The sequence below is a fragment of the Nymphaea colorata genome, chromosome 4 (assembly GCF_008831285.2).
Source record: "Nymphaea colorata isolate Beijing-Zhang1983 chromosome 4, ASM883128v2, whole genome shotgun sequence".
NCBI lineage: Eukaryota > Viridiplantae > Streptophyta > Magnoliopsida > Nymphaeales > Nymphaeaceae > Nymphaea > Nymphaea colorata.
The window spans coordinates 17,304,975-17,318,141 of NC_045141.1; the positions used below are offsets into that span (position 1 = coordinate 17,304,975).

The 13,167-nt window shown below is 37.8% G+C and overlaps 1 protein-coding gene across 1 annotated transcript; it reads left to right on the forward strand.

Annotated features, from left to right (window-relative positions):
- The first annotated feature begins 306 nt into the window (after positions 1-306).
- Positions 307-12,879, forward strand: LOC116252808 (kinesin-like protein KIN-4A). Its single transcript, XM_031627356.2, has 26 exons — positions 307-880; positions 1,296-1,442; positions 1,564-1,713; positions 2,261-2,511; positions 3,566-3,753; positions 3,846-3,970; positions 4,124-4,160; positions 4,735-4,826; positions 4,941-5,051; positions 5,168-5,281; positions 5,668-5,872; positions 5,981-6,096; positions 6,836-6,934; positions 7,008-7,121; positions 7,204-7,320; positions 7,431-7,511; positions 8,612-8,683; positions 9,402-9,495; positions 9,886-9,917; positions 10,268-10,371; positions 10,481-10,582; positions 10,694-10,915; positions 11,130-11,295; positions 11,565-11,720; positions 11,821-12,106; positions 12,566-12,879. The coding sequence occupies exons 1-25, from the start codon at positions 761-763 to the stop codon at positions 12,034-12,036; spliced, it is 3,231 nt and encodes a 1,076-aa protein (XP_031483216.1). The 5' UTR covers positions 307-760; the 3' UTR covers positions 12,037-12,106; positions 12,566-12,879.
- Positions 12,880-13,167: the final 288 nt, after the last annotated feature.

A 13,167-nucleotide genomic window follows, 5' to 3' on the forward strand; every position in this document is an offset into this window, starting at 1 on the left:
CTGCCATGAGAACTATGAGAGTTTGATCAGCGGGAGGTCTAATTCTGCGGCTCAAGATGCGACTGGAGTCTTATTTATCGACTGTTGTCTCCTCAGAGAGATTTCTAAGGCGACCGTTTTCGTGAAGGTAATTTCGTCAACCTCAATTTTTCTCTCTCCTCTCACTGTGAAAAGGAGGAGGAGCCCACCGGTGGTGGTCTGAGGGAGTGAACTGGAGGCCATGTGGTGGTGGGCCAACGCTGCTTTCCCTGGACTACGTGGAGCCTAAGACAGCAGCGAAAGTGCAAGGCTGCTGCAACTCCTCTCTCGATCGATCATCGATTTTTTTTATATGCCCAAAATAGCCCTCGTTGCGCAGCACCAGCAGCAGCAGCAGCACCCGCCCTTCGCTAAAGGACGATGGTCTGTACACCGAGGAACATCGTATCGCAACACCAACGTATCTGAAAATCCCAACTATAAACCAAAAAGAGGAGAGAGGAGTGGTGGTGGTTGTTGCTGTTGCCGCTGTTGGCTTTACTCCTCTTTCTCTCTAATTACCCCATTCACCTCCCACACTAGTCTCTCTCTTCTTGAAGACGCCTCCTCCTCCCTTTTTTACTCTCTCCCATCTTCTCCCCTCGTACAACACAATTCACTCTCCGTCAGCCTCCCCCCTACTTCCTTTAGCTCTCTCTCTCTCTCTTTCTCTCTTGGATGTGATCTGTGGAATTGTGATGTGAGAATTGAGGAGAGTCAGTTGTGGTAGTTTTCTGCTCGAATGGAGTCTGGGGGGGACGATTGCTGTGTGAAGGTCGCAGTGCATATTCGTCCTCTCATCCCCGATGAGCGAGCTCAAGGCTGCAAGGATTGCGTCACAGTCATCCCTGGCACGCCTCAGGCACTGCTCCCCTCCTTCGCCATTCCTTCCCTTCCATCTGTAGTTCTGAATTTTGTGTTTTTTGTGTTTGGTTTCCTTGATTTGGTTTAGTTTGGTTGATGGGAAATTATGGATCTTTGGCTTGCCGTCTACTGGATCTCCATTGTTGCTATGTTTCTTTATTTTCGCACGCAAAATCGTGCTTTTGGTAATTTCGGATATGTGTGGTAGCTCTTAATTTTAGCTTTGTTTTGGAGTTTAAGTGGAGAGTGGAGCGCATTTGGTTTGGTTTAGAGGAGTGTTCTTTCTCATTTTCTATAATTGACGATGTTGGTCCTTTTATGGAAGGTGAATTGTGCTTGGTCAGTTGGTCTTAATTTTTGGACATTTTTGGAGGTTACAGTTCTGACTGAGATCTTTCTTTCTGCTTATTCAGGTGCAAATTGGTACGCATTCTTTTACGTTTGATCATGTCTATGGAAGCAGTGCTTCCCCATCTTCCGCTATTTTCGAGGAATGCATCTCCCCTCTCGTTGATGGCCTGTTCCAGGGGTACAATGCGACGGTTCTTGCTTATGGGCAGGTGAGTTTATTCGTTAGAGTTGTTCTTTCTGGATTCTTGATAAAATTCACGCTTAATTTGTAGGTTTTGGCTGTTAAGAATGCCGCTTAATTCTAATTTTCTTCCTGGAACTTTGAGGCAGACGGGATCAGGGAAGACGTACACGATGGGGACTGGTTACAGGGACGACTGCCAAATTGGGATCATACCTCAAGTAATGGATGCACTATTCGATAAGATCGAATCCTTCTCGCAGAAAGTCGAATTCCAATTGCGTGTTTCCTTTATCGAGGTTTGTCGGTTGTCCTTGCCTTTCTTTTACCTGTGCATAAAAATTAAAAACTTCGGTGTTCGGTTTTTGGGTTCTTTTTGAGCCGCTGAATTGCAGATCATCCGGAAGACGGCATGATCATACGAAATTTTAAATGTGTAAAGTAGCACGCTGTGTTTTGGAATACATAACAGCATCCCTTCGTCTTGCGGTAAATTTTAGATAGTTGAAGCAAAATACTTGAAATACTGAAAATAAAGTGCCTCTATTTTTCAAGTGCAGAGAAATGGGAAAATAGAGCTACAACTGTTTTGTAACTCATTATGGTAAATACAGCCAAGAGAAATTAGTCCTCTCTCTCTCTCTCTCTCTCTGCGCAATCTCAATCTGTTATCGGTTCCTAATTCAACAATGACATAGTTGATCAGTGATTGTCTAAAAGTGTACAAACATATTGTTCCACTTTCATATGCTGTTTTGATAGTTTTTATAATGTGCTTCTCGTTTTCGAAATTTATATTTGTATGCCTACAACGGCTTGAAACTATGGTCACTTTTTGATATGAAGATCTTAAAAGAGGAAGTGCTTGACTTGCTTGATCCTGGAACCCTGGGGAAGTCAGATGCTCTGAATGGAACAGGGAAGGCAGCAGCTCATGGGAAGCCACCCATACAGATACGTGAAAACTCAAGTGGAGTGATAACGCTTGCAGGGTCCACAGAAATTGGTGTTACCTCAAAAACGGAAATGGCTGCATGTCTGGAACAAGGTTCATTGAGCCGAGCAACTGGGAGCACAAATATGAACAATCAATCAAGGTACAATTATGTGTTAAGTCTGTTGACTAATCCAGTCTTTCTTCCCCATCTTTATCTATACGCATATAGCTGTCTTATACACTTACACAACCGTAGTCAGCATATTTTAATCTCAATCCCTCTCAGAAAGTATGTAGGCACTCCAGACCTATACTTGTTTGTGTGGACTATGGAATTGTATATGTTATTTATCATCACCAGTATAATTCTTGGCAATGCCTTTGCTAGGTTTTTCCTTAGAACTAGGTGATTTGCTTGAAGCAATCTCAGAGATTTATACACTAAGAAATAGTAACACAACTAAGAATTTAAGAAACTTAAAAAAACAGCCATTTTTTATCCGACGACTTAACTTTGTCATGGTATTGTCCCATTTGAGGTGTTTCTTTGAAATTCAAAAACAAACTCTAAGATAAAGCATTCTCAGAATGCAATTCATGTATAAGCATGCAGAAGAATTTGCATATAAATGTAAGATTACATGCATAATTACACAATACATACCGATGTAAATAAATATTTATGTGTGTTCAGTACTGTACATATGTGTGTCATTACGTGAAAGTACAGACCGGAATATAGTTCCGTACTTTAGCAATTCTGAATCCTTTCTTAATACTTGTGCTGCTATCTTGGAATAGCACCGTTCCACAGGCACATAATTTAGAATTTGATTGCCATAGATGTTAACAGAAGAATAACTTCTGGTAAAATGCATTTTCCTTTTCTATTTGTCACCTCTTCTCATTGCCAGTTAAAATTCCTTCATTCAAGTAGAGACATCAAATATATCATAACTTTCCTTGTCAGATACTATATATGTGTCACTACTCGGTAACTAATGTTCTATACTTTCCTCTTCTGTGTATTCCTGTAGGTTTAGTTGTACTCAGTGATGTGAGTTTCTCTGTTTCGCAATTGCAACAGACATAGGATATTCTCACTTTAATTTGTCACATGCAATGATTTCAATTTAAGTGCTGTGATCAGTCAATTTTCACCCTCTGTTGCTTACGTTTTCCTTTTTTCCCCTCTTTTGCCATATTTTTAACAGTCGTTCACATGCCATTTTCACAATCACCATGGAGCAGATCCGTAAAGTAGATCTAGCATTTTCTGCTGAAGGACAGCAAGGAGAGGAGACTGGTGAAGATTATCTTTGTGCAAAACTCCACTTGGTGGATCTTGCTGGTTCAGAACGTGCTAAAAGGACAGGCTCTGATGGCCTTCGTTTTAAGGAAGGTAAATACCTGCTTGCTTGATATTTAGATTTGCATAGAGTTAATGATAATTCACAGAATCTTTATGATGTACTTTCCACTTTTCAATTGCAGGTGTGCACATAAACAGAGGGCTTCTTGCCCTTGGCAATGTCATAAGTGCACTTGGAGATGAGAAAAAGCGAAAAGAAGGTGCACATGTTCCTTACAGGGACAGCAAACTTACTCGCCTCTTGCAGGTTTGGTTGTGCTTTTGATTGTAATCTGAACCTATGCAAGTTTCTTGATCTTGATAACCTGATTAACATTCAGGTTCTAGATTTTCACAGCTGCACTAGCACAAAGTCATAGTTTCCTTTTTTTTTCTCATATTGATTTTAACATGCCTGCAGGATTCTCTTGGAGGAAACAGCAGAACTGTTATGATAGGTAAAGCATCATAAAGCTACTCTTTCCCAGGATTACCCAGGATTAATCCATTACAAATAAAACACTTTGTCAGAACTAGTATAATTTTTTAATCCATGCATGCTTCATTCATCATCAACCTTTAGTTGTTCTATAATTCATTGTGACAATAGAGTTCAGTTAGGTTTGTGTCAAGTTTTTCTAGTACAATAATTATTTGTGTTTCAATTTGTTCTGCTTTAGCAGCCACGAGACACTATTTCAAGTCTTAGATTTTCTATGTTAAAAAATAGAGGATAAAATGAAAAATAGGACGGTGAACTCATTCATAAAAAACAACAAACATGCACTTCAGGAAGTTCAATACAAATCTAAGTTATCTAACCCTTTCCCTAAGACTCTGGATTCTATTCATTCTGTTTCATTTAAGACTGTTTTGAGACATTTGTCTCCTCTTTAATTGTGTCACCTCTACTGATATAGTTCCAGGAACCCTATTGATGTAGTTATCATGCTTCATTTATCATGTGATCTTGTTGTCTGCATAACATGTTTTATTTTCTGTCGTCTTGATGTTGAATACATGCTTTTGCAGCTTGCATTAGTCCAGCTGATATTAATGCGGAGGAAAGTCTAAATACTCTCAAGTACGCAAATCGTGCAAGAAATATTCAAAATAAACCTATTGTAAGATTTGTTGATTCTAATCTTTTGGCTGGCATTCTTTAATTTCTGTGTATGGTGTAGAGTGCTTTTCCATTTTAGATTTTCTCACAAATGTGAACCTGTTTGATTATTCAGGTGAACAGAGATCCAGTGTCAAATGAAATCCAAAAAATGCGCCAACAACTTGAATATTTGCAGGCAGAGCTACTTTCTGCTCGTACAGGGTCTTCATCAGATGAAGTACAGGTAACATTGTCTACTGATAGCAAGTCTTTTGTCTTTCTCAGGTTAAGATTATATTGTTTTCATTTGAAAGTTCTTTGCTTAAGTGAATTTGGATTTTGAATATGGTTTTTCTTTAGGCTCTTAAGGAAAGGATCTCTTGGCTTGAGGCAAACAATGAGGAGCTTTGTCGGACACTAAATGAGTATCGGAGCAGATTCCTGCCTATAGAGCAGAGTGCAACAAATGTTCAGGTCCATATTTGCAGCAGATTCAGAACCATAAAGTGGAAATATTTTTCTCCAATTTAAAGCATAAATGGTGACTCTGCTTTAGGTGGTTTTTTATGATAGTTAAGTTTTTTTTTTTTCACTCTGTGAGTATTAAAAATGAAGTTTTCCATGTCGAATATTTAAAAAGAAGTTTTCCACTAATTACATTCAGTAAATCTATATTGAAAGTCTAGGTAGATTCATCATTTATGGTCTAAATTGTACTCTCAATATCCGTAAGGAAGTCATTACACCAAGCTGTTTTACTCATTTTAGCATGAGTTATTTTACTTAGGTTATTGAAATGGTTTTAGCAATTGTTTTATTAGTGAGATTAGAAACTCACATAGTTATATGCTACACTGCAGAAAAGTGGCTGCCGTTTTGAAAAGCCAGATGGTTTCAAGAGTGGAGTACAAGGAATAGATTCATCTGAATATACGGTTGAGCCTGTTGCTAATGGAACCCATCTTTCATGTCATGATAATCCCTCTAAAACATTTCAGTCATCTATCAGAACTTATTCCGACAATTTGGTGCCAATGGAAATAGGAAGGGCAACTATCACTTCTGGTGACTTAATAACACTGATCCTGTTTACATTTTCTATTTTACCTCCAAAAGATTTATATTAGCATTGTAGTATTTATGTTGCACTTTTATGCCTTTCATCTTCATCAGTTGATAATTCCAAGGAAATGGATGAAGAATCAACAAAAGAATGGGAACATGCTCTTCTGCAAGATACCATGGACAAAGAGTTGAACGAGCTAAACAAACGTTTGGAGCAGAAACAGGTAAATTAACATTCATGACAGATGACCTCCGTTTAAATTTTGAATCTAGAAACAAAGTGACCTAAAAGTTTCATATGATCTGTTATAAGTCAAAGCTTGGTCACCTGCTATATGTGATGCTACTTAGCAGCAGATCATAGTTGTAATAGTTCCCTGTTTACACCCTAGATGTGTTCTTTAGTTTAGCTTGTTTTTGTAACTCTGTTTATAAGTTTTGGTGAATTTATGGACATTTGATTTTTCAAATTGTTAAAACTCAGTACAGACATCATTTTCTTTAAAATCTCTCAAAACTCAAATGATTTATACGGTTGCATTTCTCTTGCTAGATTGGCTATGGAGATTACAAAGTATTGGACATTGACAACAAAAAATCAACAAGATATTAAAAAGCTAATCAAACTTTATAGATATTAAGTTGTCAGTACCAAATATCCCTATCCCTTTCTAGATGTTACTTTAAGCTGCACATGGGAGCTGGAAGTTCTTAACTTAAACCCACTACTTCTCTTTGCTTCATTCACCAGAAAACCGTGGTCTCCAGTAACATAGAAATTTTGTCTCTGAGGGCAAGTTTAGCCTGTTCTGCATTGTGTCAAATAGTTATGGCAATAACAACCAGTAAATTGACAAATTCTGGTGGCTTGAAACTAGCGTTGAGATATTTGTGGCATTAGATATTTGGTCTGTTTGTTTAGAAGACTTCATCCTTAATTGAATTTTGTTGTTCCATTTTCAGTCGGAGATGAAGATGATCGGTGGGTTTGACACCGAGTCCCTGAAGCAGCATTTTGGAAAGAAGCTTATGGAGCTTGAGGATGAAAAAAGGGCAGTCGAGGTAGTATCATTTCACTTATGTCTCGGTCCTCATGTTCTTCCAGGTTTACTTACATGTCTTTTGTTGGTGGCAGCAAGAGAGGGACCGCCTGTCTGCTGAAGTTGAAAACCTTTCTGCTTCTTCAGATGGACATTCACAAAAATTGCAGGATATGCATTTGCAGAAACTGAAAGCTCTTGAAGCACAGGTTCAGTAGTCTTATCGATCTGTTAACGTATAGGATTTTGATTCCTATTATATGATAGAGGTAGTTACACACACTTGTGCAGATTTTAGATCTTAAAAAGAAACAGGAAAGCCATGTCCATCTTTTAAAACAGAAGCAAAAAAGTGATGAAGCAGCCAGACGGCTACAAGAAGAAATACAATCTATAAAGGCCCAGAAGGTTGGCAACCTAGCAACAGTACAAACACATTAATTCCTTATTCTTTTTTTCACATTTTGTACCACCAAAAGAGCTTTATTATGTTATGCTTATTAATCTTCCAATACTAGGTTCAACTGCAAAACAAAATAAAGCAGGAAGCTGAACAGTTTCGCATGTGGAAGGCCTCCCGGGAAAAGGAACTATTGCAGGTAAATTCTGTAGTCTTTTTATGGTTTTGTAAGTAAGATCACATGACCCTTTTTTGGTAGAAAAATACTCCTAGTGGTACTTACTTCAACGTGCATATTAAAACTTAATGATAGTGTAGAAAGTTAGAAACCATTGGCAAATTATATAATTCAATTCCATTAGACCATTGCTCTGGCCAATAAATTTGATTTCCTTAGGCTGGCACGTTGTCTGTCAGTTTTTACCTGTTTCAGGCCCACTGTAACATCCACAAGCTCTACATATGTTGTGGCATGCCTCGAGCTGTAGACATTTTGCCTCTAGAGAAGAAGAAATAAGATCTCTGACAAAGTCATGCACGTATTCATAAATTAACGTGCACCAAGTGAATAGCCTCTTGGTTATTGCACGACATTGCCCCAGGACTCTTGACAGAGAAGATTGACTGTCAACATTCATCAGGAGCCACTTGAACTTTGTGCATTATATCTTCCACATGATACAAAGTCCTAGTCGGGATTTGGTTGTCCCACAATGCCCATAGGTGATAGGTGAAGTATCTACATGTACCTAATGCATGCATATAATATTATACATTTATAAGAATCAATTGGAAGTAATAAGAAATTTCTAGTAGAAAAAGAGTAAGCTCGACTGCTATTTGACCAAACTTACATCCAATGTATATCTCAATTGTTTTCCAATGAAATATGGCACCTTTGGAAAAATAAATTTCCTGTTTTCAATAGCATCTAATCTTGATGTGGGTACCCATGTAGTTTCATTTGCAAATCGAACATCTGAATAAAAACAAGGTTCTCGACTGCCAGAATGATAAATTCTTACTTTGATGTGGGTACCCAAGTTTCATTTGCAAATTGAACATCTAAATAAGAAAAAGGTTGAGAACAGGTCAAGCCTGTGGACTGGTGTAACCATCTTGAGCATGCATCCTTGATAGATATGCAGAAATAAAACAGCACATATGCTTATTGCTTCAAAAAAACATGTGTACAATAATCTACAGACTTAATATGTTTCTCTGCAGTCCTTAATTTCATTATCATAAGTGTCCCTTTACTGACCTTATGAGTCTAAATTATCTCATGGCCGTGATCAGCTAAGGAAGGAGGGGAGGAGAAACGAGTACGAGCGGCATAAGCTACAAGCGCTAAATCAACGTCAAAAAATGGTACTATTTCAAGTCATCCCTTGACCTAATATTCCTTTGCTAAAGGTCCAGTTAAAGGAAGGGCAGAAAATATAAGAAAATTGTATAAATTCTCTGTTTCCTTGTCTAACTTTGTTCGCAAATGATGATATTTTGATTCATATTGTTATATGATAAAAATGTACTTGCATATGTCATACTTCATTATTCTGAATAAGTTCTTAGGTGTTCGACATACCCTTTGTGTCTGTGGTGATGGCTTGCTCTGCCTACTTGATTACATTTTAGTTCCTGTTTCATGTCCTTGCGCATCAGCTTCTACAACTTTTTTGATACACTAAAATATTTAGCTAAAAGTAGGTTGAGAAAGTGAGGTTGTTTGAAAATTTTACGTTTTTCGGTGCTTAAGACATTTTTCTGATGTTGCTCTCATTCATTAGTTCCATAAGAGCAATTGACTATCAGAACACTGACGAATCCAAGATGTCAAGAATTAAATCTTTAGTGGATTATAGAGTGGAATTAGTTCTGTACCTTAAGGAGCTATCATTCACTCATGACTTTTCTGACAAGATAAAGGAACCTTACATTTCCAAGCTGTGGTAGCGGTTGATTGGTAGTGTATATTAAGTCCTTTGTATGTAAAGTATATTACCTCTATTTGTAGTTATTTTGAACTGTAATTTACATTGTACTAAGACAGATCCATACTGACCTAAAGAAAAATGCTTCTCTCTAGGTACTGCAGAGAAAGACTGAAGAAGCTGCAATGGCCACCAAGAGGCTTAAAGAGCTGCTAGAAGCTCGTAAATCCTCAACACGGGATAATGCAGGTAATTTTTGTGACATGAAGTGAAACTTACGTACGCCAGTTGTTGTAACTATGATACTGCAATGAAACCTGCCAAGAAGCTTCTAGTAGGGCATATCAGCCCAAATCAATTGCTAGGGTTGGCTGACTCAGTCCAGGCAGCAGATCAAGGATCTAGAGTAGGAACTCACAAATTTATTCTGCTCTGAGCAGCCTAGAAGCCACCCAGCCTTTTAATTGATTCTATGTTTGACTGGGCAGCGTAGCCACTGATTGGTCATTCTCTGGGCTGGGTCACAAAAGCTGGCTTTGTTGACAGTGACTGTCCAGTATTCAGCAATGCCTGTAGGAAATAGTTATATTTAAACTTTTTTTCTTCTTTTTTTCTTATGTCTTCATTTTTTTTTTCCAGTCTTTGCAAATGCGAGTGCGCCATCTGTCCAGGTAACATATCAGTAATGTTTATATTGCTTGTATCTTTTGTGATGTTCATTATATCTTGTCGATTTAGTCCCTGGCCTACAGATAACTAAAAGCCATGGGCCTCATATTTCTTGAATGCACTTCAATTTTTGGATGCCTGGACTCTTTTGTATGTACTAATGTGACCTTTGGAAAGTCCATGGGACTGAACTTACTTTTAATATGCCCAAGTGTGAACAAAAGCTATTAGATCCCTATGCATCAAAGATCTCCTTTGAGAATTCCATTTGCAGCTTTTGACGTTTCACAGCCACATCATCTTAGATATTTCATTTAGCTTCCTCAAAAATCAGATGGACTATTTTCTGCAGCCTCAGAGTAATGACAAATCATTGCAACGGTGGCTTGATCATGAGTTGGAAGTGATGGTGAACATTCATGAGGTCCGTTCCGAATATGAGAAGCAAAGTCAAGTGTATGTGCTCTCTCTCTCTCTCTATATATATATATATATATATATATCTATCTCATATGAAAAAGTTGCTTCACATATGACTAATTGTTTTAATTGTGCATTATTCCAGTCGAGCAGCAATGGCTGAAGAACTATCTATATTGAAACAAATAGATGATAATATATCGAAAGGTATTAGTCCACCCAAAGGAAAAAATGGAACATTTATTAGGTATCTCCTTCTACATCAAATTCAACTTTCCTCTTTGTATGAGCTTGAGATGGAGCTCCAGACATACTCATTCATTGGACAATTAAATTTTTTTGGCCCCTCTTGAACCAGGCTAGCTTCAATGGCACCAGATGCCAGGTCATCAAGAATCACAACATTAGAAAATATGTTGAATATATCTTCAAATACACTTGTGGCAATGGCATCACAACTGTCTGAAGCAGAGGAGAGAGAACGTGCATTTACAGGGCGTGGTCGATGGAATCAACTGCGCACAATGGGAGATGCAAAGAACTTACTTCAGTATATCTTTAACACTGCTGCTGATGCCAGGTAAACTTAGGGAGCTTGACATTGAAGTTGCATCTATCTGGTTTTTTTTTTTTTTCTGTCATGTTTTATGTCAAACATTTCAAGGAAGCCTGAAACTTATTCTGGTATAAGATCAATCTTAATTTAAATTCTAATGTTTCATGTGAAATTATTTTTGTGAGCAGCTGTTCAATTACCCTATTTTATTAACTATTTTATAAAATGTTCATATCAGATGCCGTTTACGGGACAAAGAAATTGAGAACAAAGACATGAAAGAACAAATAAATGAACTTGTTGGATTGCTAAGACAGAGTGAAGCACGGAGAAAGGAAACTGAAAAGCATCTTAGGTTGAGAGAGCATGCTATTGCAACAACTAATTTGTCTGCTTCGTCATTGGTGAGTCTCTTCGTTGGTTTCGATCTTTTTATGCAATCTCTTATATAGTTCAGACATAATTTGGGTTAAAGACAGCTGCTGCTCCTCAAATTTTTTGTGTGATAAAATGCCAATATAGTCCTTATGTTACTGATATACATCTCCGTTCAGTTTTCTTTGCTAGCATCGACAAGCAGATGATGTGCTTTCGTGGCTGCTTTTTAAAACCATGAACTTCTAATGAAAACATAAAATTATAAATACTAATGGTTGTATCATGCCATTCATAGGGAAATCAACAAGGTTCAACAAAACACGCTGCAGATGATGCAAATGAATTATCCTCGCCAACAAGTTCACCAGTGACAAAACAACTTAAGTACACAGCTGGAATAGCAAACGGCACAGTTTCAAGAACTGTTTTGTTCCCAAGGCAGAAACCAAAGGCATGTCAAACCTGCTGCTACGTTGCTCTCTTCAGTTTTCTGATTATTACTGTTTCAATGTCTTTCCATTACTAAGAGGCTCAGTCGAATAAAAAATCAGGTGGCCACAGGCGGCGGCCAATTAACTGGTGGGAGGAAGTTAACTATGGTTGGACAGGGCGGAAAACTTTGGAGATGGAAGAGGAGCCACCAGCAATGGCTTGTTCAGTTCAAATGGAAATGGCAGAAACCATGGCGGCTGTCAGAATGGATCAGGCACAATGAGATTGTCCTGAGAGCACGTCCACGTCCACAACTTTTGGCCAAGATAATATGATTTGTTATTGTTTTTCTTCAACACATGGAGCCACAAACCTGCAATATTCCGCAGCAAGGCACAGAAAATTGTAAGGGATTTTTCCTCCATTACTTCCATATATACTTCATGGGTGGCCACTCTTTGGTGTGTGTGTATGGACACACACACACATATATACATATATTCTTAAAATATGTGGATTAAATAAATATGATAACTATGTGGACTAATTATGAGCTGTCTGATCAATTTGATTGAATTTTTAAGGTGCCGCATAGAAAATTACCTTTTCAGAAAACATTATTGTCAGCTAGTTCTTTGACTTTCAAAAGTAATTCCACATATAACAATTAACAACTTTGTGAACTATCAAGTAAGTTGATGGCCAACTCAAATTTAGTGTATTAGATCCTCATATTTATTTGCTGCACATTTCTCTCTCTCTCTCTCTCTCTCTCTCTGCATATATATATATATATATACATAGACACACACACACACACACACACATACACACACACACATACTAACTTCATTTAACCAACAGACTTGTGCAGGATCGGCTGGTTTTGTAGAGAGTAAGCTGTTTGATATTTTGTTTACCTGTTGAAGAGACGATAGTAGTGGAAGCATCTTTGTACAGTGGGGAGGATGTTGGAAGCTATTGATAGAATGATAAAGCCTTGATCACCATATGGAAGTTTTTGTGCAGCTGAACTTTTTACTCTCTCTCTCTCTCTCTCTCTCATCTTTTTTTTTTTGGAGAAGGGCAAGGGATGGGTTTCACTTACTTAACAGTGTTCTTTGGTGTGTATGATTGCTCAAGTGTGATCTTGTAATAAAATCTTGTTTATTATTTTACTTGTGGTCTCTGTCATTCTCTCTAGCAAGTTGCAACATGAGAACTCATGAGCACTTCTATAAGATGTCAAATCGGATCAAATTGAATTAGCTTATGTATTACCAGGCCAATAATGCTTTAGAGTTTAGAACTATTCTTGCCATTCACTTCACCACTTCACGGATAGTCGTAACGTCATGTACAGTTCAATATGCTCAGTTGATCCAAATGGAAACCTAATGGCAACTAGAGTAGCAATAAGAATAAAAAACTGGAATCCATAGCATTCTTGCAACTTCTGCAAAACA

Coding starts and splice junctions, on each gene's coding strand:
- LOC116252808 (XM_031627356.2), top strand. CDS start 761: ATGGAGTCTGGGGGGGACGATTGCTGTGTGAAGGTCGCAGTGCATATT. Junction 4,827..4,940: donor ATATTCAAAATAAACCTATT/GTAAGATTTGTT, acceptor TTGATTATTCAG/GTGAACAGAGATCCAGTGTC. Junction 5,052..5,167: donor CTTCATCAGATGAAGTACAG/GTAACATTGTCT, acceptor GTTTTTCTTTAG/GCTCTTAAGGAAAGGATCTC.